This window comes from Diaphorina citri, unplaced genomic scaffold (genome assembly GCF_000475195.1).
Source record: "Diaphorina citri unplaced genomic scaffold, Diaci psyllid genome assembly version 1.1 scaffold396, whole genome shotgun sequence".
Classification (NCBI taxonomy): Eukaryota; Metazoa; Arthropoda; class Insecta; order Hemiptera; family Psyllidae; genus Diaphorina; species Diaphorina citri.
In genome coordinates, this window is record NW_007377831.1 from 85,276 (window position 1) to 107,219 (window position 21,944).

At 39.6% G+C, this 21,944-nt stretch overlaps 2 protein-coding genes across 2 annotated transcripts; one reads left to right on the forward strand and one right to left on the reverse strand.

The window, feature by feature from the left end:
- On the forward strand, positions 1-13,266 carry LOC103508406 (probable ATP-dependent RNA helicase DHX37). Its single transcript, XM_026823014.1, has 15 exons — positions 1-464; positions 1,418-1,607; positions 2,365-2,580; positions 2,751-2,886; positions 3,249-3,362; positions 4,374-4,521; positions 5,100-5,278; positions 8,488-8,591; positions 9,116-9,255; positions 9,523-9,712; positions 10,596-10,734; positions 11,316-11,455; positions 11,811-12,088; positions 12,353-12,450; positions 12,806-13,266. Exons 1-15 carry the CDS (start codon positions 217-219, stop codon positions 12,880-12,882), a joined length of 2,397 nt encoding a protein of 798 aa, XP_026678815.1. The 5' UTR covers positions 1-216; the 3' UTR covers positions 12,883-13,266.
- A 2,634-nt stretch (positions 13,267-15,900) lies between these two features.
- On the reverse strand, positions 15,901-20,846 carry LOC103508407 (thioredoxin-related transmembrane protein 2 homolog). The gene is made up of 3 exons (XM_026823015.1): positions 20,754-20,846; positions 17,906-18,151; positions 15,901-16,776 (listed from the first exon to the last, which is right to left on the reverse strand). The coding sequence occupies exons 1-3, from the start codon at positions 20,844-20,846 to the stop codon at positions 16,657-16,659; spliced, it is 459 nt and encodes a 152-aa protein (XP_026678816.1). The 3' UTR covers positions 15,901-16,656.
- Between the last annotated feature and the right edge of the window lie 1,098 nt (positions 20,847-21,944).

Below are 21,944 nucleotides of genomic sequence, written 5' to 3' on the forward strand. Positions count from 1 at the left end.
TCCTCTTCAGATGAAGATTCCACAGAAAGTGAAGAAGAAGAGGAGGAGGAAGGCCAAGACGAGAAAGATGAAGATCCTTCCGAAGTAGAAGAAGTACAAGAAGATGTAGAAGAAAAAGAAACAAACGAAACCGGTGATCAATTAGACAAGAACTCTGCAGAACTAGTGGACAATGATGATGATATCATTATTGAAAAGGAACTGAAGAAGAAAGAAATGGTGGACACAAAACCTGTTAAAAGTGAACCAGAGACAAAACCAAAGACACCTTCTAAACCAGCTGTCTTCATTCCAGTGTACAGAAAGCCTGCTATTCAAGAAGCCCGCATGAAATTACCTATTCTAGCCGAGGAGCAAACTATCATGGAGACGATTAATGAGAGTAATATCATTATCGTAGCCGGGGAGACTGGAAGTGGCAAGACCACACAGATACCTCAGTTTCTATATGAGGCAGGATACACGTAAGATCAGTTTTATTAATTTTTCTTTTAAGAAAGAAAACCTAACATCTTCCTAGCCCATCTAGAAGTGGGTTAGAATTAGTATGAGTAAGTGAGTCAGTGAGTCAGTGAGTGAGTCAGTTACACAGGGGGCATTAATGATAGTCTTCTCTAAACAAATCGGCAAAACTCTTATTGTACATATTTTTTTTTTCTCTTTTTCAGTCCTCTTCAGATGAAGATTCCACAGAAAGTGAAGAAGAGGAGGAGGAAGGCCAAGACGAGAAAGATGAAGATCCTTCCAAAGTAGAAGAAGTACAAGAAGATGTAAAAGAAAAAAACGAAACCGGTGATCAATTAGACAAGAACTCTGCAGAACTAGTGGACAATGATGATGATGATATCATTATTGAAAAGGAACTGAAGAAGAAAGAAATGGTGGACACAAAACCTGTTAAAAGTGAACCAGAGACAAAACCAAAGACACCTTCTAAACCAGCTGTCTTCATTCCAGTGTACAGAAAGCCTGCTATTCAAGAAGCCCGCATGAAATTACCTATTCTAGCCGAGGAGCAAACTATCATGGAGACGATTAATGAGAGTAATATCATTATCGTAGCCGGGGAGACTGGAAGTGGCAAGACCACACAGATACCTCAGTTTCTATATGAGGCAGGATACACGTAAGATCAGTTTTATTAATTTTTCTTTTAAGAAAGAAAACCTAACCTAACTCGAATAAATAAATACAGGACCAGGTCAATCCAGTCAAGGTCTGGCTGTCAAGGCCCATGTTACGGTCAAGATAATATATAAAAACTAGTTGGCTTGGAGGGCAGCAAGTCTGCCTTGTAAGCGCTAGGTCGTGGGTTCGATTCCCACCCGAGGCGGATTTTATCTTGAAGGGATAAGGTTCGTTCTCGGAACGGCTGGCTTTCTCCTATGACTCCTATCACCTAATATTACAATTTCAGGTCCAAGAGAATGATTGGTGTGACGGAGCCTAGACGTGTTGCTGCCATTTCTATGTCGAAGCGAGTAGGAGAAGAGCTGAACCTAAGCTCAGAGCAAGTTTCCTATTTGATACGATTTGAAGGCAATGTTACACCGGACACGAAAATCAAGTTCATGACTGATGGGGTGCTCCTGAAGGAAATCCAGTCTGTAAGTGCAAAATCTTCAAGTTAACGCTTGCCACTGCCAGTCTAGTTAGGTTGGAGGGTAGGAAATCTTCCTTCTAAGCGCTAGGTCGCGGGTTCGGTTCCCGCCCGGGGCGGTTTTTATCCTCAATAGATAAGGTTCGTTCCCGCAATGGCTGGCTTTTTCCTACTCTGCTTTCGGGACGATAAGACCTCGGCAGTTGCAGTTCCCTCTATCAAACCTAAAGGAAATTCAAGTGCTAATTTTAACTCTTTATTGCACCAACTCATTTTCTTTTTCAATCACAAGTACTTTAATCTCCTCCTTCTGGATGAACCTTACTACTTGTCTACTTCTGTTTGTTTCACAGGACTTTCTCCTCAGACACCAAAATCAAGTTCATGACTGACGGGGTGCTACTGAAGGAAATCCAGTCTGTAAGTGCAAAATCTTCAAGTTAACGCTTGGCACTGCCAGTCTAGTTAGCTTGGAGGGTAGGAAGTCTTCCTTCTAAGCGCTAGTTCGCGGGTTTGACTCTCGCTCGGGCGGTTTTTATCCTCGACAGACAAGGTTCATTCCCTAAACTGCTGAATTTTTCCTACTTCGTTTTCGGGACGATAAGATCTCGGCAGTTGCAGTTCCCTCTATCAAACCTCAAGGAAATTCAAGTGCTAATTTTAACTCTTTATTGCACCAACTCATTTTTTTTTCAATCACAAGTACTTTAATCTCCTCCTTCTGGATGAACCTTACTACTTGTCTACTTCTGTTTGTTTCACAGGACTTTCTCCTCACATCCTACTCGGTGATAATTCTGGACGAAGCTCACGAGCGTAGTGTCTATACAGATATTCTCATAGGTCTTCTATCTCGTATTGTACCGCTACGTCTGAAGCGTGGTGATCCACTCAAGCTGATAATTATGTCTGCTACACTACGAATATCGGACTTTACCGAAAACACACGACTGTTCAAGACTCCGCCCCCTGTTATACAGGTAAGTGTAGGCAGGCCTCTTTCTATCACATGCACCGCCCATCAAAACGTCATTGTGTTAGGATTATGAAGATATGTATTTGGAAAATCCTACAATGTTGCAGTGAGCACCAAAAATTGTGACATAAAGACTAAAGAAACCGAAACGTTTTTTCCATTTCATTATTTCAGGTGGATGCCAGACAGTTCCCCGTGACCATTCATTTCAACAAGAAAACCCCCACTGATTATCTACAGGAAGCGTTCATTAAAGCTTGCAAGATTCATGCCAAACTTCCAGACGGAGGAATTCTGATATTTGTCACTGGTAAGTCAACTTTCAAACCAAAGTAGCCATCCTTGTTAGCTTGGAGGGTAACGCGTCTGTCTTGTAAGCGCTAGGTCGCGGGTTCGATTCCCTCTCGGGGGTGGATTTTATCCTGATGGGATAATGTTCGCACTCGGAATGGCTGGCTTTCTCCTATCCTGTTTTCCTTCTCTATTCGACTTCGGGACGATAAGACCTTAGCAGTTACAGTTCCTTCTATCGAAACTCTTTTAAATAAAAGTGTACTATTAGATTCCGGGTCGGGGCGAGCTTTATACTAAACGGAATTTTATTCCTTCAAGGAATATCAAGTCTATTTCTACAAACGGTATTTATTTTCAACCCTTTGTTTTTATTTCCAGGTCAAAAAGAAGTTTGTTCCTTAGTGAGGAAACTCAAGCATACATTTCCCTATAAGAAATCAACAGAGAAAGCTAAAGATGAGAATGAAAACAAAACGGACGAGAACGAAGCAAATGAAGAAGGGAATGATATACACGACTGTTCAAGACTCCGCCCCCTGTTATACAGGTAATAATCATGTGTCCGCTACACTGCGAATATCGGACTTTACCGAAAACACACGACTGTTCAAGACCCCAAGACGGTAAAAGGCGGAGAAGATCTCTTCTTCTTTTAATAGAATATCTACAATTTATTCGTATTTCTTTCAGATGAGTACTGTTCCAAGTTGACCCCGCTAGGCGAAGCCATGTCCCTGTTCCCCGTGTCACGTAATGACATTGTGTTTGGATTATTGAGATATTTGGAAAATTCTACAATGCTGCAGCTGCGGTGAGCACCGAAAATTGTGACTTAATTACACAAAGGGATTGTTTTTTTTTTTTGTTTTTTTTTCTTTTCAGGTGGACGCAAGACAGTTCCCCGTAACCATTCATTTCAACAAGAAAACCCCCACTGATTATCTGCAGGAAGCGTTCATTAAAGCTTGCAAGATTCATGCCAAACTACCAGACGGGGGAATTCTGATATTCGTCACTGGTAAGTCAACTTTCAAACCAATGTAGCCATACTTGTTAGCTTGGAGGGTAGCGCGTCTGTCTTGTAAGCGAAGGTCGCGAGTTCGATTCCCTCTCAGGGCGGATTTTATTCTAAACAGATAATGTTCGTTCTCGGAACGGTTGGCTTTCTCCTATCCCGTTTTCCTTCTCTCTTAGCTTTCGGGGTCATAAGACCTTGGCAGTTACAGTTCTGTTCCCTCTATCAAAGCTTTTTTTTTTAGTGTACCATCAGATTCCCGGTGGAAGCCAGTTTTATTTCAAACAGAACTTTTATTTCTACAAGGAATATGAAGTCCATTTCTACGAACGGAACGGTATATATTTTCAACCCTTTGTTGTTCTCATTTTCAGGTCAAAAAGAAGTGTGTTCCTTAGTGAGGAAACTCAAGCATACATTTCCCTATAGGAAATCAACAGAGAAAGCTAAAGATGAGAAAGAAAACAAAACGGACGAGAACGAAGCAAATGAAGAAGGGAATGATAGTGACGATGATTTGAGTATGAAGACAATCATCAATAGAATGAAACAAAAACAGACTCGTATGATGCAGCCAACCCTCTGGTGTTACCATCCAAGAAAAGACAAACTAAAATCAAGAAAACTAACATTCAAGTCAAGAAGCTTCTCTCTAAAACTCAGAGGAAAAAGTTGGAAAAAATTGTAGAGAAAAAGAAGAAGAAAGAGAATGTAAGTTTAATTGATTTTTTTTTCTTGCAAATTTAGTGTTTGGTAAAGTTATAGCAAGTACACTTTATTGTGTATCTTTTTAGTAAGTAACTACTTACATTTAACATCCCTCATAAATTTACTTCAAGTTAACATGTTACCTACTGAGGAAGGTGAAATATAAAATTAGGTATAAGAGTCATTATTAGACCGAACGTCAAGAGTTGGTTTACCGGCCTATGTGAACATTCAAGACTTACTCAAAAACCTCGTTCACATCATAACAAAGGTCGCACAGTCTGTTGTGAATGATGACCAATTGTTTGTAGTGGGCGAAGGATTTGGCCTGACTAAATGTATCATTGATGAGGAGAAACTTCCTATAGATGACGTAGAAGAAGATAATGTACTGGAGTTCTATGAGGAACACGATTATTAGACCATTTTTGAACAGATCAGTTTTCCATAACAGGAGTGGGTAAGAATTTTTTTAACAAGTTCTTGTTGACATGACTCTTCCAGAGAGCTACCCTGTTTGAAACATTGGCCAAAGTGCAAGCTTCCGAAGAGGTATTGAACAAGTTGACATCCATCTCTGATGTTCAGACCAAGGGGTTGAAGAGATTGAAAGATGAAGGTGATCAGTACATGAAACAAGTTGCTGAGAAGGAAGAAGGAGATCCTGCTGTCAGTAGTATTGCAGGTAATTACCATTATTTTTTACCTATCATTTGAGGAACACGATGGAGTTAGACAGAGCGCTGGCTGTCGTGAACAGGAAACCCTGAAATAGAAAGCCAACCTCTGATTAGTAATACAATAAAGGTCCACGCACACTTAACACTTATCCGTCACGAGCCAGCCTAGTTAGCTTGGTTGGTATTGCGTCTGCCTTGTAAGCGCTAGGTCGCGGGTTCGATTCCCGCCTCGGGCGGATTTTATCCTGAAGGGATAATGTTCGTTCCCGATTTCCCGAAACGGCTGGCTTTCTCCTATCCTGTATTCCTTCTCTCTTCGATTTCGGGACGATAAGACCTTAGCAGTTAGTTACAGTTACCTCTGTCAAACCTCTTGAAACTAAAAAATACAAAGTTTTATGAGCTTACCTCGAAGTAATAGCCTCTGAATAGTCTCGGATAATTCACGTGTGTGATGACGACATTCACGTAGAATAGGAACGTATACGTGAGAACACGTAGACGTACGTGACGCGTTTCTCGTTTACGTAGAATGCCGAGAGTTTTCAAATGAAAGATGGCGGTCTCGAGACGCCGGAGAATGGAGATGGTTTTCTCTTTCTGAGTGATGCATCTGGAAGAGAAAATAATTGAACCGTTCTCACTTTAAGTGGGTATCACTTAACATTCACGTAGAATAGAAACGTATACGTGAGAACACGTAGACGTACGTGATGCGTTTCTCGTTTACGTAGAATGCCGAGAGTTTTCAAATGAAAGATGGCGGTCTCGAGACGGCGGAGAATGGAGATGGTTTTCTCTTTCTGAGTGATGCATCTGGAAGAGAAAATAATTGAACCGTTCTCACTTTAAGTGGGTATCACTTTAGGCTTGCACTCCGGGGGTCCCGGGTTCGATTCCCGGTGGGGTCGAAGTTTTTTCGGCTCGGATCTGTGCTTCGCGGTGCACTCAGCCTAGTGAGGACATGTGAGTAGTTAAATACCTACTTTAATTGAGTAGCAACCAGTGGCGGCATTATCGGTGTAAAAAGATTCTTGGACTATGGATATTGATTGCAAAGGAGGCACTTTTAGGAAGGCTTTAAGTGCAAAACTTATTTTTAAGGCAAAACTTTTAGGATGTTCTTCTCCTTCTTCCTAGCCTTTTTCTATTTAAATAGGGTCGGCGTTTCTTGTCAGTCTCTTCCAGGCAGCCCTATTGTGTACCTCGTGACCTGATGAATTTTTTTCACCCAGGTCTTCATTCACACAATCTTTCCACCTTTTCTTCGGTCTACCTCGCCCTTTTCTCCCCCTCACTTCCATTCTCTCAACCCTTTTCCCTATGTAGTTGTAGTTCTCACCTCTTCTCATATTCTTACACTTGGGAGCAAAAAAACTACTTGCCTGATATACACGTTGCTGACACAAATGAAATGAATACACATGATCATATACTGGACTATAGTGAACAATAGTGACTCCATGGGTTTCCTCATATACTTGAACGGCCCGGTATAAATGACCATAAGTATGGCGCTGTTAATAAGTGCCACCTTGAAATGAAAAAGAAAATACAAAATCACTAAAAAGCCAGCCTAGTTATTAGCTTAGTTGGTAGTGCGTCTGCCTTGTAAGCGCTAGGCCGCGGGTTCGATTCCCGCCCGGGGCGAATTTTATCCTGATGGTATAATGTTCGTTCTCGGAACGGCTGGCTTTCTCCTATCCTGTCTTCCTTCTCAATTCGATTTCGGGACGATAAGACCATAGCAGTTACAGTTCCCTCTGTCAAACCTCTTAAAAAAAAAATAGTTGATTATAACCTCAAAATATCGAGGAAACTCCTAGCAGCAACAAAAGTCCAAATAGAGATCTCTATTTCGGGGAATCACATCCAAAATAGAACCACATTCGCAAATGTTTACGGTTAAGCGAATATTTCAGAAGACACTTACAAGAAGTAGGGTAGGGATTGCAATCCCGCTGCATAAGGCCCAGGGTTTGGCCCATCCCGCTTGGGATTTGCTCACATTGCCGGCGGGATTCGAACCCAGCACCTCCCGGTTGAGAGTCAGTGTACTCGTTCATAGAGTCGCTAATTTTACATACACCAAGGAACCTGATGCCTACCTTCGTATTATAATTATCATTACCTTTATCCCCATCAGCAAATAATGACGCGAGGAGCTTTGATAGGTCTGCAGAGAGTACGGGACAAGACCGAACGGCTGGCATACTTGTAGTAATGGTCTGAGTTCAGAACATGTGACGGTGCTGAGCTGAGTGTCCAATTTGTCGGCGGAGACGGCAGGATGTTTGGCTTGGAAAAACATTTTAGCTAAATCCCCTTTATTTTATTATTACTTTCGTCGAATTCCCTCTTGCTTTTTAGTCCGTCCTTCCTTTATTTATTACAATAGTAATAAAAAGGTTTAAGGGGTGGACTATTGTTCTTTCTATTACAATAATTTTCTTCACGATCACAATCGCGCTGGGAAAAACGGACTTTCCTGATGAATTTTCTTGCGACGAAGTTCCTGTTTTCGTATTTACTTACGACACTTACGTACGTCTTACGTGTAGGTACTTTTGTTCTCCTGCCTAAAAGCAATTCACGATTGAGGAATAGGTTATGGTTAGCGTCAGTAATTTAGGTAACGGCAGGGTACACGCCACCCAACTATAGGTACCTACCTAGCTATACGTTTTGTAAACTTGAAAACCTACCCCAATAAAATACAACAGACAGAGGTACTTTTAATACAGACCCATTACCTACCTACATCATTTTGAACACATTTGTCATCAATAGTGAAACAGACACTCCAAGTCTCCTTGTAGGTACCTACTTGAGTGACTGAATATGTTAGGTAGGTATAGGTACCTACTCGCACTTCGTGCTCGGGAGGGGGGCTACGCCCCCTCCGTCGCTTCGGGGGCTTCGTAACCTCACTTTTCTCGCACATGGCAATGTTTACATTTCGGTACCGCGAAAATTTGAATTTTTGAAAACGAGAAAAGTGAAAAAGTTGAAAGTGGTGGCTGTTTTTGATTATTTTAAGTACCTTAAAAAATACAATAAATACATGTAATTGTAGATTATTTCCTTTGAAACTCTTCAATACCTTCTCAGGTATGACTGTGGATAAAGTTTTGAAAATTTGATAACCATGAGAAACATGGTTTCATAAAAAAACAAGTTTCCCTTGTATCACCATCACCATATTATTTTCAAGTCTGTTTCCCTGAAGAAGGAGACAAAATGAAGAACAAGAAGGGCCATAACTGGAAAGCTCGACAAGTAGTAGAGGCAACAGTCATAGAGAATCCATCTCAGAAGGTAAGCATAATTTTGAAAGTGTCCCTGAAGCTGCGAGGGAGCCGATACAAGGCCAGAAGTTAAACTTGGAAGATGGAGCAGGGGTTCCCTAATGTGATGTTGTTTTATGGAGATGTTTCACTATATTATATATAATGGTTCACCCTGGCAAAAAAAGCATAATTTTGAAATATTTTAATCTGCAGTTATGATTTGGATAGTTCCTGTTATGGGAGTGATTGCCTATGGATTTCTACAGACAATAAATAGGTATATTGTTTTTAATAGGGTTTTGACATCACTATGTAACTTGCAACGTTTACTCTCCATTTGGTGGCAAGCTACCAACCTCTTCATATCAACCTCACCCAGCCTAAGGGGCTGAGAAAAGCAGCATGTAATTGCCCATAAATTGGTCATCCATCTGGATACCATACCATTGGTTAATAATCCAGTGGAACTATTACATTACTTATCAGTTATCATCATGTGTTTTAGGTATTAAACTATAGTCTATAGTAACAATCACCTACTCTTCTTTCCAGGTCTCCGTAGATTTTGATACAAAAACAGACTCATATGATGCAGCCAACCCTCTGGTGTTACCGTCTAAGAAAAGACAAACTAAAATCAAGAAAACCAACATTCAAGTCAAGAAGCTTCTATCTAAAACTCAGAGGAAAAAGTTGGAAAAAATTGTAGAGAAAAAGAAGAAGAAAGAGAATGTAAGTTTTATTGATTTTTTTTTCTTGCAAATTTAGTGTTTGGTAAAGTTCCTAATATATTCTATTCTATTCCTCAGCTATGCCGTGACACCGAATGATGATACTGAGGGAGATCTACTGGATGAAGAGACCATGGAGGACATTCTGGATGAAGAAGAACATACTGTATTCTATACCTTATATATTCTATTCTATTCCTTTATATTTTATTCTATTCTATTCCTCAGCTATGCCGTGACACCGAATGATGATACTGAGGGAGATCTACTGGATGAAGAGACCATGGAGGACATTCTGGATGAAGAAGAAGGAGAGGAGGGGGGAGAGGAGAGGGCTGCCATGTATTCTGCTGCCACTAGCACTCCCCTCTGGGTGTTACCGCTGTATTCACTTCTACCTACACATAAACAAGCTAAGGTATGTCAGAGCATAGGATATAAACTTTTAAATATAATCAGAATTTAATTAAAAAGGTTAGACTTGATGAAGCTATTGTAATGAAGTAATGAAAAAAGAAAAAAAGAAGCTATTAGGGAAAAAATCAGTAGAAAAAAAGGACCTAGGGTAAATAATAATAATAAAAAGTAAAAAAGGTAAGTAGGTAATCTAATAAGTTAGTTTGTTTTCTATACTCTCATTGTTTCATGACAAATTTTCATCAGTAAATGGTTTCTTCAAATTAATTTGATCCCAAGGGCAAGTGAGAGTGAGACCCTTGACAAATGGAGTGTGATTATTGGTTAGGTTTATTATACAATGCAGCTTATTCAATCCTAAGGGATGCGACCTCTCCTTCCATGGAGGTTTATATTAAGTATCCAAAAAATATAACGATGATGGTGGGTCCAGACTTGTGCAATGCAACGTGCGATGCAACGTGCAATGCAATGAAATTCGTTAGTTTGGACGTGTTTGAGAAAGTTGCAGCAAAGTTTTTTGAACATATTGCAGCAAACGTTTGTGGGTATCCGAGAGGTTGGCGGTTTTCTGGCGAATGTCTTTGATGTGCGTTGCACTAGTTTGTACGTGTTTGCAAAGCATCGTGCAATCCAATGCAAATAATGTACCTACTATAGGCCATTACTAGTTGAGTATCGGTACAAAAATTCTCGGATACATGAAAAACGTTCGCATTCGTCAGATTTGATTTTACGTGCAACGTGCAGTGCAAATGCTTTGCACGTTGCATTGCACAAGTCTGGACCCACCAAGAAATAATGTCACATGGGGTGTGGCTGAAGACATGAATGTGTGTTCCAATCCACTCGATCTCTTATTAGAAATGTTGTGTTTGCTGCAGGTGTTTGAATCTATACCAGAAGGTTGTCGGCTGTGTGTTGTTGCTACAAATGTGGCTGAAACGTCTCTCACCATCCCCAATGTGAAATATGTTGTAGACACGGGGAAAACCAAGACTAGACTCTATGATAAAATTACAGGTAAGTATCTTGGTTGAAATGTATAAATAATATATTCTTTTTCACTTTTATATCCTGCCTCGGTGGTGTAGTGGTCAAGGCGTTCGCCTGGTAAACAGGAGAGCGTGAGTTCAATCCCAGTCGAGGTATGGAATTTTATCCTCAATATAATTTGAGAATTTGACCACAGTAATAGTAGTAGCGTACTGCTGGAGTAAAGGGACTTTTCAGTCCTATGCGAGCAGTATAAATAAACACTAATTATTATTATTATTATTATATGGTTAAGGAAGTAGTTAAAGCACTTTTAGATGGTCAAGGGAATAGACCCACAAAATCCGGGATTAAGACTCATAATCTTAAAAGAAAAACTTGTGGGGCGTAATCCTACTCAGCTCCTTTAATCTTTGTACATCAAAGTGAAATATGGAGTAGGTACGTTTTATGTTTGACTGTCCGAATCGACCGATAGAATTCAGAAAATCACTCGTCGGTCCGTCTTCTTTTTCTCGCCTTTTCCCGTGTTCAGACGAGGTCGTTTTTTTTTTTCTTTTACATCAAGATACTGAAAAAAGGTTTTCACTTCTTTTCCCTCACACCAGGTATCTCTGCCTTCAGTGTAACCTGGACTAGTCAGGCCTCAGCCAATCAGCGAGCCGGACGAGCTGGTAGACAAGGTCCTGGGCATTGCTATAGGCTGTACTCATCCGCTGTGTTTAATGATGAGTTTGAGAAATTCTCGGTAGGTAAATTAAACTCTGTAAATATTGAAAAAGCTGAATGCCTTTTCACTTTTTTTGGTTATCACTATCACATTCCAATAAATCTTTCATTTGCTCAATTGTGTTTAGATTAACCTCCTTAACTGAGTGCGTGTCTTGCACACTGGAGGTCCCAGGTTCGAATTCCGGCGAGGTCGAAGTTTTTTTCTGTCTTGTGGTTGGAGTTCGGCGTGCACTTTGACTCGTGAGAACAATCGAGTAGCGACCAGTGGCGGCATTATCAGTGTAAAAACATGATTGAAGTATGGAATTTGATTGCAAAGGAAGTACGTACATACTTAGTAATGCTGTGATATCCACACAAGTTGTGCAAAGCAAAGCCTAAGTAAAGCAAAGCCCGTGAAAAGGCTTTGCTTTACCACAAACAATATTCATGATTTGATTGGTTGGTTTGATTTGACCATTAACCCTTTCTGTCCTTCAGGTAAAAGTGGATGGCCTCTGCCGGTGGTGGAAATAGAAATGCCCAAAGGTCTGGATCGGTTCAAATGGTTTGCTGTGTTCCTATTGGACGGATCCATTTGTCCCAAACTCAGCAAATATGTGACGTCACTACTGTCCACGCCTACCACCATGGTCAAATCTTGGGCTAGGTAAGCCAGAATAGGTTATTTATCCCCAGCCTCTGTTAGATTGGATGGTAGCACGTTTGTATTGTAAGCGCTAGGTCGCGGGTTCGATTCCCGGCCGGGACGGATTTTACCCGAAACAGATAAGGTTTGTTCTCGGAACGGCTGGCTTTCTATCCTGTCTTCCTTCTCTCTTCGATTTCGAGACGATAAAACCTTAGCAGTTACAGCTCCCTCTATAAAACCTCTTTTTAATATTTTCATCCCTGTTCTCTTGTCGCATTTCAGTTTACAAAGGAGGACGGAGATTTTGCTCCAAGCACTTGTACAGAAGAATACTGACAGTGTAGATATATTGATGGACATATGGAAGTCTGAACCTGCATGTAAGTATAACAACTCGTTGTAGATTGGGAGGCATTAAAAGATAGATAGCTTTTGCGTGAGAACTGACAGTTTTTTTATTATTATTATTTTTTTTTTTTGACAAAAATGATAGGGACGAAGGACGATTTTTATCCTAAACAGAAGGTTCGTTCCCGGAACGGCTGACATTCTCCTATCCTTATCCTCCTCTCTTTTATTTCGGGACGAAACCGAAGAAGGACAGGATAGGAGAAAGTCAGCCGTTCCGGGAACGAACCTTATTTATTTAGGATAAAATCCGTCCCGGGCGGGAATCGAACCCGCGACCTAGCGCTTACAAGGCCACCATCTTACGCGTTATTATTTTCATTTCAGATCTGCGCAGTGAATACCTCCAGTGGTTACCAGAGTCAGCTCACAATGAAGTGACCGCGTTATGGCCTCCCGTGTAGACACTCATCCAGATATCCGTCAAGCTCAATGTTGCTTAACTTTAGTGGAGCAAAATGTGTTTTATGAAATTTTATTCTCTTTTCACTTCTGTGATACATTTTTAGGGTGATTATTCGGTATTTTTAGCGCCTGTAAATTTTGATGAACTTTTTCTATAGGACAAAGGGCATTAATTAATTATCAATTTATCATTGTAGAAGCGATCGTAAAAAAAACTCAGTAAAACCCTTTTTGTTCATGAAAATTTGCAGGAGTAAAGAAATACCGAAGAATTTACCATTTTTTGCATTTCGAAAGCGGTAATTTTCGAGACTACAATATTGTTATGTTAAATTTTAAATTTTAATCATGCAATAAAAGTTGAGCTCATTTAGTTAAATGAAGATAAAGCACTTATTTATTTCGTGTATAAAATTCAGTATTTTATTTTAACAGCTAAAAATGAAACGTTTAAATGCATCCTAATTTAAACAAGGTATTGGAGAGTGACTACAATTTTGACGTTAGAAATAAAAGCAGGGTCTACAACCTCGGTTTAAAGAGTTTTTTACCCTCTAAGAATTCTCGAAGATGATACCCGAGCATTCTCCGAGATTATTTTAAACACTTCAAAACGAGATTTTAGACCCGTCTTTAAAAAAAGATGATAATGGGGCACAACCACTTTTTTTTTTCTTCGCTGATAAAGGAAGTTCGAAACACGCTGATTTCAATAGAAATGCTTAAAAATTCATAGGCATTCAGCGTACGGAAGTAAACTATGTTCTCTGGCCCAGAATAGGTAGGTTCTGGTAAGAGCAGTCCTACCACTGGAAGATAGAAATATGGTTAAATTAAATAAAGGTTGAAATCAAATACTAGTAAAATGGTCCTAGTGTAAAAATGGTTAGACAGAGTTCTCACAGTTTACTGAGATGAGTCATGAAGATAATGAAAGCCTTCTGAATCTTGTGTCAGAGTGCAATTTGTTGTACAATGTGCATCATTTTACTTACATACAAGGCAGACAATGCTCATTTTCCCTCAAACAGTTCACCACAGACAGTTTGCTTTCTATGTGCTTGTGCTTTTATGCTGAATCATCAGAGTGCACTTTCTGCTACAATTTTTCTTACAAGGCAGGCAAAGTTCAGTTTGCCTCAAACTGTTCACAGCAACAGTTTGCTTTCTTGGGTCTTTATACTGAATACAACATTATCTATTTAAAATTAAACAACTTACAAGTAAAGATAATGAGATATATAGTTCCCATCCTGAAGTCCACATAGAACCAAAGGATCACCTACGGGATGGGCATGCTACGACACAGACCACATGCGTCTAATGTAGCCGTTCTTTCATTGCTACGAAATAAAAACGGTGTGTGTTAAATCGAAATAAGTGTTAAATCATTGCTACGAAATGATTTAACACTTTTTTTTTACTCACTGTAGACAGGTAAACAAGGGAAAAACGAGATTATTTCAGAGATATTCTCAAGCAGGTAGTTCAGGTAGGTACGCCTCATGCCTCATTTTCATTTTCTGCACTCATAACTCATTTCGGAAAATTGCAGACGTTTCTTGGTTTCCGGTGTTCAAGTCGCTTCCTTACTCATTTCCTGTGGAAAAAAACATTTCCTCAGCACGTTAATACAATCCGGAGGGGAAAGAAAGGTAAGTTGAAGAGGGGAGGAAGGTAAGTTGGAGGGGGGAGGAAGGTAAGTCGAGGGGAAGGTAAAGTAAGATGTCTTAATTACTAGCAAGCATTCTATTCCGTCGTTTTTAGAACGAAAAAAAAAAGGAAGTGAAATGAATTAATGAAGGAAGTGAAATGAACAGAAATAGTGGTCTATTTCTAAGAGCACCTTCACACTTTGTGAATACACATCCACTGTTCCTCCTTCTACTTTAGTGGAGGCAGAGTACAATCTTGAGTTTATTTTGCTGAATGCAGAGTAGAGAGTGGAGGAATAGGACTTCTTCACTGTGCATTGAAGTCCTCTCCAATAAAGCTGACTACACAATAACACCCCAACTAAGCTGACTTCATACTTACGGAATCAATTTCGCATTTGGATTCCAGAAAAGAGAAGACAAAGTCACATATATAGGGTATCTTTTTGGCAAATATAAACGACAAACTCAGCAGGATATTCACCCAATAGTAGGGCTTGAGTAGGACTTTCAAATCCTTTTTCCAAACCATTTTGATTTGAGACCTGAAACACGCGGTTTTCTATTCACCAAACAGTACTCTGGGATCTTTAGGTTTAGATTAGCTTAATTAACACTTCCTGTGTAGATGAAACACATTTTTCTTCAATTTATCTAGGAAAGAAGATAGACTTGACCTAAAAAGAAACACCGAAGTTGATTTTTTGATAAAAACAGCAGGCATTTTGTTTACTTTTTTCGAGTGCACGTAGTTCTGAAAAGATCCGCTAGATCGCAGCACATAAATCAAAAAATGTTTTCGGTACCTACCTACATTTGACATCTCCACTAACGGCACTAACATTTCGGGTGCTAAAAACAAACGAATAGAAGCAAGTTTTAAGTTTTATTTTCCGATATTATTTTTTTTTTTTAAGAGGTTTGATGGAGGACTCCTAGGGTCTCATCGTCCCGAAATCGACAGGAAGATAGGCCAGCCGTTCCGAAAGAGAAGAAGAGATACATAGATAGATAGATAGAAAGAGAGAGAGAGAGAGAGAGAGAAGAGGAAAGGGGAAAGGATGTAAGTATGCACTTGGAACTCTTAAAAGTTTCTTTTTTTTATTACAAAAAACATAAAAACTGTTGAAAGTTTGAGCGAAAGGCTTTGGGCTCTGGAAGACACGGAAAAGAGGAAGAAAGTAGAAGAAGAAGAAGAAGAAGAAGAAGAAGAAGAAGAAGAGGAAGAACGAGAAGAAGAAGAAGAAGAAGAAGAAGAAGAAGAAGAAGAAGAAGAAGAAGAAGGAGAAGAAGAAGAAGAAGAAGAAGAAGAAGGACACTCTAAAGTACAGATTCAAAATCTGAATGCAAAACTTCAGGTGAGCCATACGAGTACATAGTGAAATTTAGGTAGACAAAGCAATTATCTGCTTGTCATGTTTGTATATTCAATAACCCTAACTTAAATTAAGACTAGAACAATAAAAGTGTCAGGAGTTGGAGATCTAATGTCTACTTATCTAAGGCCAGCCACTCATGGTCAGACTAAAACTAATGGGGACTAAAGGCCACTACTTAACACATTACCTTGATATTCAAAGGAGTGTGTTTTACACTGGTAATACCGCCTTTCAGACTCGGGCACACACGTGCCGAGTCAGAATGTACATTGTCCAAAATACAAAATTTGTACTAGCCCTTCAGCGAACTGTCTTCAGGTCAAAGTACCCAAACCTTCGAACTTTTGGAGTACCTAACTAGCAAAATACACACACTTTGCAGCTTTCACAGAAAGCAATACATCTGACCTAAGGTAAAGCGTAAAGACAGTCTCATACTATGGCAACGTGTCCTGATTCCATATGGCAGGAAAACTACATTTCTATATTTTCTATGCTACCAATAAAGCAGAGTCTACAATTTCATTTGAGCATATTCAGAGGCTGTTTGAGCATTGCCTCTAATGAGAATTTCTAAAATTTCTATAAATTATCAAATTCAGATACCTACTTGAATTCATTGAATCCAGACTCATTGGATTCAATGGGTTAAAAAAACACTTCTTAAGACTCTAGTAACCTGCCATAACACTTTGTCATAGCATGTGACTGCACAATAACATAGAAAAACTGGAGTAACCTATTCAGCCTTTGGTTTACTTGTAGCAGCCTTGTCTTGCTTCTTCTTACTTTTACCTAATGGATTACTCTTGTTTGTCTTGTACAAATTGTTCAGATCAAAGGCTGCCTTCACGTTTTCCTGGAAACACATGACAATATATTTTATTTAGTTTCTGGATTACTCCAAATTGTACTTCATACACCAAAGGCCCACTCCAAGGCTTAGGTGTAGGGGCAAACGGCCCTAAAGGATGGGTCAAGCTTATACAATTCAACAATAGATCTGTTGCGCTTACTTGGGTGATGTTTCAAAGTCATAGAGCAGGAAAAATGAGGACCAACGGAATTTTTCTTTTTCTTCTACGAATTCTAGATCCCGAGATAAATCGATTTAAAAAATACCGGTAATTTGTAAAGTTTGACGTCACGACATACGCTCCCGTAGGCGATGACGTCATAATTCATGACTCCCGCTTCGTTTGTTTGTGCGCAAGCGTTTCTGCGCATTTTTAGGTTAAGTCTGACGTCACAACTCTTTGAACTTTTTCAATAGAACGGCAATTAAAAATTGAATTTTCGACCTTTTAAAGTTACTTTCTCGGAGTTTTGACCTCAGATTTGAATTTTTCCCAACTTTTTACATAGGAATCGACCATTTATTTACAATTTTTACCCATTTGCAACTGCTCCATTCTCTTCTACAATAATCTATCTGAGGGTAGGTAGTTGCAGATCTTTTCAGTAAATAAGAAGTACTTACGAGGGTCATTTGATAAGTTTGTGGACATGGATACTTCTTCTTGCTATGAAGCCCAAATCTAGGTGCCACTGCAAAGTCTGTCTTGTTTTAGGAAGGTACATCAAGTTTCATTACATTCCTATTATTAGCCTTTGATTCACAGCTATCAAATGCATAGGAATTGACCATTTATTTATAATTTTTACCCATTTGCAACTGCTCCATTGTAGTCCAAATTCTCCGAAGATTTCAACTTCAGAGGTCAGCTGGTTATCACAGCATTGGCCAAACATTTTGTAATGTCAATTTACTCCCCCTATCAGAACAACACTTCTTCAACTTGTGATACCACTAATGCTAGTCTAGTCTGGTCTGGTGATATTAATATTAGTGATGTGAAAATAGTCCTTTTGTGTTGTACATTTTGGCCAAATTTAATTAAAATCGGACAAACTCTTCAAGAGCCCTGGTAAAACAAAGATAAAATTGGTGACTGAATATTATTTTTTAAATCATTGTGGATACCTACCTCAGTGAACACAAACTTGATGAGATTATTCTTTGTGTCAAAAGTGGGTCGCCTCATCACTGGCTTTCCGTTCTGAAACAGAATGATGGTCGGCAACTGTTTGCTGATTGACGAATCATTGATAGCGTACTTCTCTGCAGCCTCTGGATATCTACCAATGTCTATCTTACCAAACTTCAAGTTGTCCAAGTCATATCTGCAAAATACAAATGTTGAATAAATTTTTTTGTGTGTGTCTGACAATGTCTGGGTAAAGATACCATTTACATTTATAAATAGTAAATCTTTAGGCTGCAAGAAATTGAGAAATCACATTAATCTAAGTAGCTAGACCATATACCCAGTTGTCACCTATCTAGAACCTAAAAAAAAAAAAAAAAAAAAAAAAATCAGGCACTATTTAAAATGACCTGCCTAGGGTGGTATACCTATCGGTCAAAACTCATCAGAAATTGTCATCTTCACTAACAAATTGAGAATGGGAGTTTTGTCATCTCCACTAACAAATTGAGAATGGGAGTTTTGTCATCTCCACTAATAAACTGAAAATGGGAGTTTTGTCATCTCCACTAACAAAATGGAAATGGGAGTTTTGTCATCTTCACTAACAAACTGAGAATGGGAGTTTTGTCATCTTCACTAACAAATTGAGAATGGGAGTTTTGTCATCTCCACTAACAAACTGAGAATGGGAGTTTTGTCATCTCCACTAACTGAAATAAAAAACTTTTAAAAGCAATGCCAGAAAAGAGGATTTTGAAGAACAGAGGAGGAGGAGGAGGAGGAAGAGAAGGATGAGGAGGAGGAGGAAGAAGAGAAGGAGGAGGAGGAGGAAGAGGAGGAAGAGGAGGAGGAGGAAGAGGAGGAAGAGGAGGAGGAGGAAGAGGAGAAGGAGGAGGAGGAAGAAGAGAAGGAGAAGGAGGAGGAGGACGAAGAGAAGGAGGAGGAGGAAGAGAAGGATGAGGAGGAGGAGGAAGAAGAGAAGGAGGAGGAGGAAGAGAGGGAGGAGGAGGAGGAGGAGGAGGAGGACGAAGAGAAGGAGGAGGAGGAGGAAGAAGAGAAGGAGGAGGAGGAAGAAGATTTCGGGACGATAAGACCATAGCAGTTACAGTTCCCTCTGTCAAACCTCTTAAAAAAAAAAAAAATGCCTTCTACCAAATTAGCTTCTCAACTTAGATAAACATATTAGGTACGACCAACGCATCGTTCCAAAGGGTTAAAAGACCACGTTATCTACAGAGCACAGCGCTTCATAGAAACAAAAGAAGAAAAGTTCCTGTTATATTTTTTATTGTATTATTTAATCCGATTAAACAATAGCTAATGAAAGAAAGACTAAAGGGATGGGTTGTTTGCAAAGATATGTAGTACCTATGTAGGTAGGTAGGTAGGTAGGTTATTGTGAGCCTGAATGAGGTGTCAGTGAATGTAGCGTTATAGATAAGTAGATGTTAGTTACCTAGAGGTGCCTACTTAAGTACTTATCGTAAAAAAGGTAGGTACTGGGCACTGGGGTACCTATTATTTTATTCATTTAAGGTAGGTACAATTTTATTTAATTTGAAATAGTCTTGTACTGCAGTTGCCGAAGTATTAAAAAAGAAAAGATGAGTGTTTCACCACCGTTTTTATTTTGTAGCAATGAAACAACTGCTACATTAGACACGTGTGGTCTGTGTCGTAGCATGTCCCTCCCGTAGTATGCCTTTCATCAGGTGGGCGAGAAGAGTATTGCCCAAAAGCATTGGATTAATAACTGAGGGCACTGCGGTTCGAATCCCAGAGCGACTGAAAAAGTTGAGTCAGAGGAAGACAAAGGGTGAATGGGGGTAACAAACTTTGGGTCAGGGTTGTGTGTGTGCTTTTTTTAAAGTAAGTTGGCAAGATTTTTAACAATACACTGAGCTCTTAGGTCGATAGGCATTCCATTTATTTTCAAAATGGGAAGTATTGTGTCTCTTCTCTCCTGGTTCGAATCCCAGAGCGACTGAAAAAGTTGAGTCAGCGGAAGACAAAGGGTAAATGGGGGTAACAAACTTTGGGTCAGGGTTGTGTGTGTGCTTTTTTTAATAAGTTGGCAAGATTTTTAACAATACGCTGAGCTCTTTAGATCGATAGGCATTCCATTTATTTTCAAAATGGGAAGTATTGTGTCTCTTCTCTCCCATCTGATGAGAGGCATCCTACGGGATTCGTAGATTCGTAGATTCGTAGTAGCTTAACCCATCCTTTAGGGCTGTTCGCCCCTACACCTAAGCCTCGGAGTGGGCTTTTTGTTCTGATTTTGCGGAGAATGGGGGAAATTCACTGGAACAGTCTTCCATAAAAAAAAAGAAGAGAACAAGTCAGGAGAAGAAAAAATCGTACTTTTTTGGCAATAAAATCATCGCTATAATTTATAAATGTGTTTCTGGTGCAATTTTCGTTCAAAGTTGTTCTTAAACATCGCTGATTGTAAGGTGAAGGCTCGGGGAATGGAGAACAAGTCAGAAGAAGAAAAAATCGTACTTTTTTGGCAATAAAATCATCACTATAATTTATAAATGTGTTTCTGGTGCAATTTTCGTTCAAAGTTGTTCTTAAACATCGCTGATTGTAAGGTGAAGGCTCGGGGAATGGCGTATTGGATGTCAGTAAAAAACGTAAGAATATCTGGGAACATCAGGGATTAGGGGGCTAAATTCCAGAATCAACTTCTCACTTCACGTTTCGCACGTCACAAAAGTTATGACCTATGAGTCTTATGACGTAAGATTACAGAGGAAAAACCCTAAAAAACATTGCTTGTCCATTTAAGTGTTGGCGATGACGTCAAGAAATATTTGCTGAATGAGGAATGCAAAGTTGCTTTCAGGAACAGCCGAAACAGGCCACAGATGTAGGAAATGATAGTAGCATAGGATTCCTTCAAATTTTTGACGTTGCCCAGGAATTCCTTCATTCGTAAACTCTTTCCCGCCCTGTTTCAACGAAACATTCACCACAACTGTCAATCTAGATTGCAGGAAGTAGGGAAAATGCATATTAATCATTGCGACTCCCCTCTCGACTTGCAATTAAATGCAATTCAAGGAGATTTCAGAATTCAAAAGTCAGGGGATTAATTCCAAGACTGAGAGGTAATTAATTATTTCATTAGGGTATAATAATATATGTAGGAATTGTAGGATTAATATCAGGGCCGAGTTAATGTGGGGGGCACTTTTGCAGTAATATGGGATGTATCTAACAAGGTTTGTGATTTCCATTGATGCTGCTTTTGTCGTTTCTTTCTTTTTTTCTCTCTTGTCCTTAGTAATTCTCTCTCTTGCCTCTTTTTTTACTTTCCTTATCCTATAGGAAGGAAAGTAATGTAATCGGGTCAAATTTTCGATGGTCAGTTTTTAGTGTCAAAACACATGGAGATTTTTAAAATTTTAAATGAGGCGAAAAAGTGCAGTCACATAACGCCTGGGCCCTGTTCCATAAATTACTCTGCACTCCTAACTTTAACTCCAGGCACAGAAAAAAAGGGCATACCGTTTGTCAATAGAGGGGTGTGTGAAGCTGAAAACTCATTCGTACAACAGGCTACTGGTATAAAATTTCTGGTCCCTCGAGCTACCCTACAATTTCGGGCCTGCCTACGAGGGAGGGTAAAAGTATACAGATGTTGGAAATAACCGCAACCAAATTCACTCGAGATACATTTTATTGTTTTTCCAGCCTGGGACGATGCAACCCCTAGCCACACGCTAAAGGTGGCTATGGGAATTTGGGAGGGAGAGATCGCATGATGGAGGGGAGAGATCAAAAAGGAGGGGGGGGAGGGAGAGTTCAAATGGGAGGGGGTGAGAAATCAAATGGAAGGTTTGCAGAATCAACTTGGGAGCCAGAAAGATGAGTAGAAATGTAATTGAGATATTGAAGAAGATTTGACGAGACCGATTTTCGTGGCAGAAAGATGGTTGCTGCGCTTGGCGGTATTTTGACCGCTTTTGGACAGATTTCGACCGTTTTTTGGCGGTTTTCAGCTATAGCGACAAAACGGTTAGACATA

Bases quoted from the DNA above. Each gene is read 5' to 3' on its own strand.
- LOC103508406 (XM_026823014.1), top strand. From the start codon at position 217: ATGGTGGACACAAAACCTGTTAAAAGTGAACCAGAGACAAAACCAAAG. The intron at 4,522-5,099 runs GTCAAGAAGCTT...ACTCTTCCAGAG, and splicing joins TCAAGAAAACTAACATTCAA to AGCTACCCTGTTTGAAACAT. The intron at 12,089-12,352 runs GTAAGCCAGAAT...GTCGCATTTCAG, and splicing joins ATGGTCAAATCTTGGGCTAG to TTTACAAAGGAGGACGGAGA.
- LOC103508407 (XM_026823015.1), bottom strand. From the start codon at position 20,846: ATGAAGGAATTCCTGGGCAACGTCAAAAATTTGAAGGAATCCTATGCT. The intron at 18,152-20,753 runs GCAACTTTGCAT...ATCTTTACCCAG, and splicing joins TGTTTCGGCTGTTCCTGAAA to ACATTGTCAGACACACACAA. The intron at 16,777-17,905 runs GTAGGTATCCAC...ATGTGTTTCCAG, and splicing joins TCAAGTTTGTGTTCACTGAG to GAAAACGTGAAGGCAGCCTT.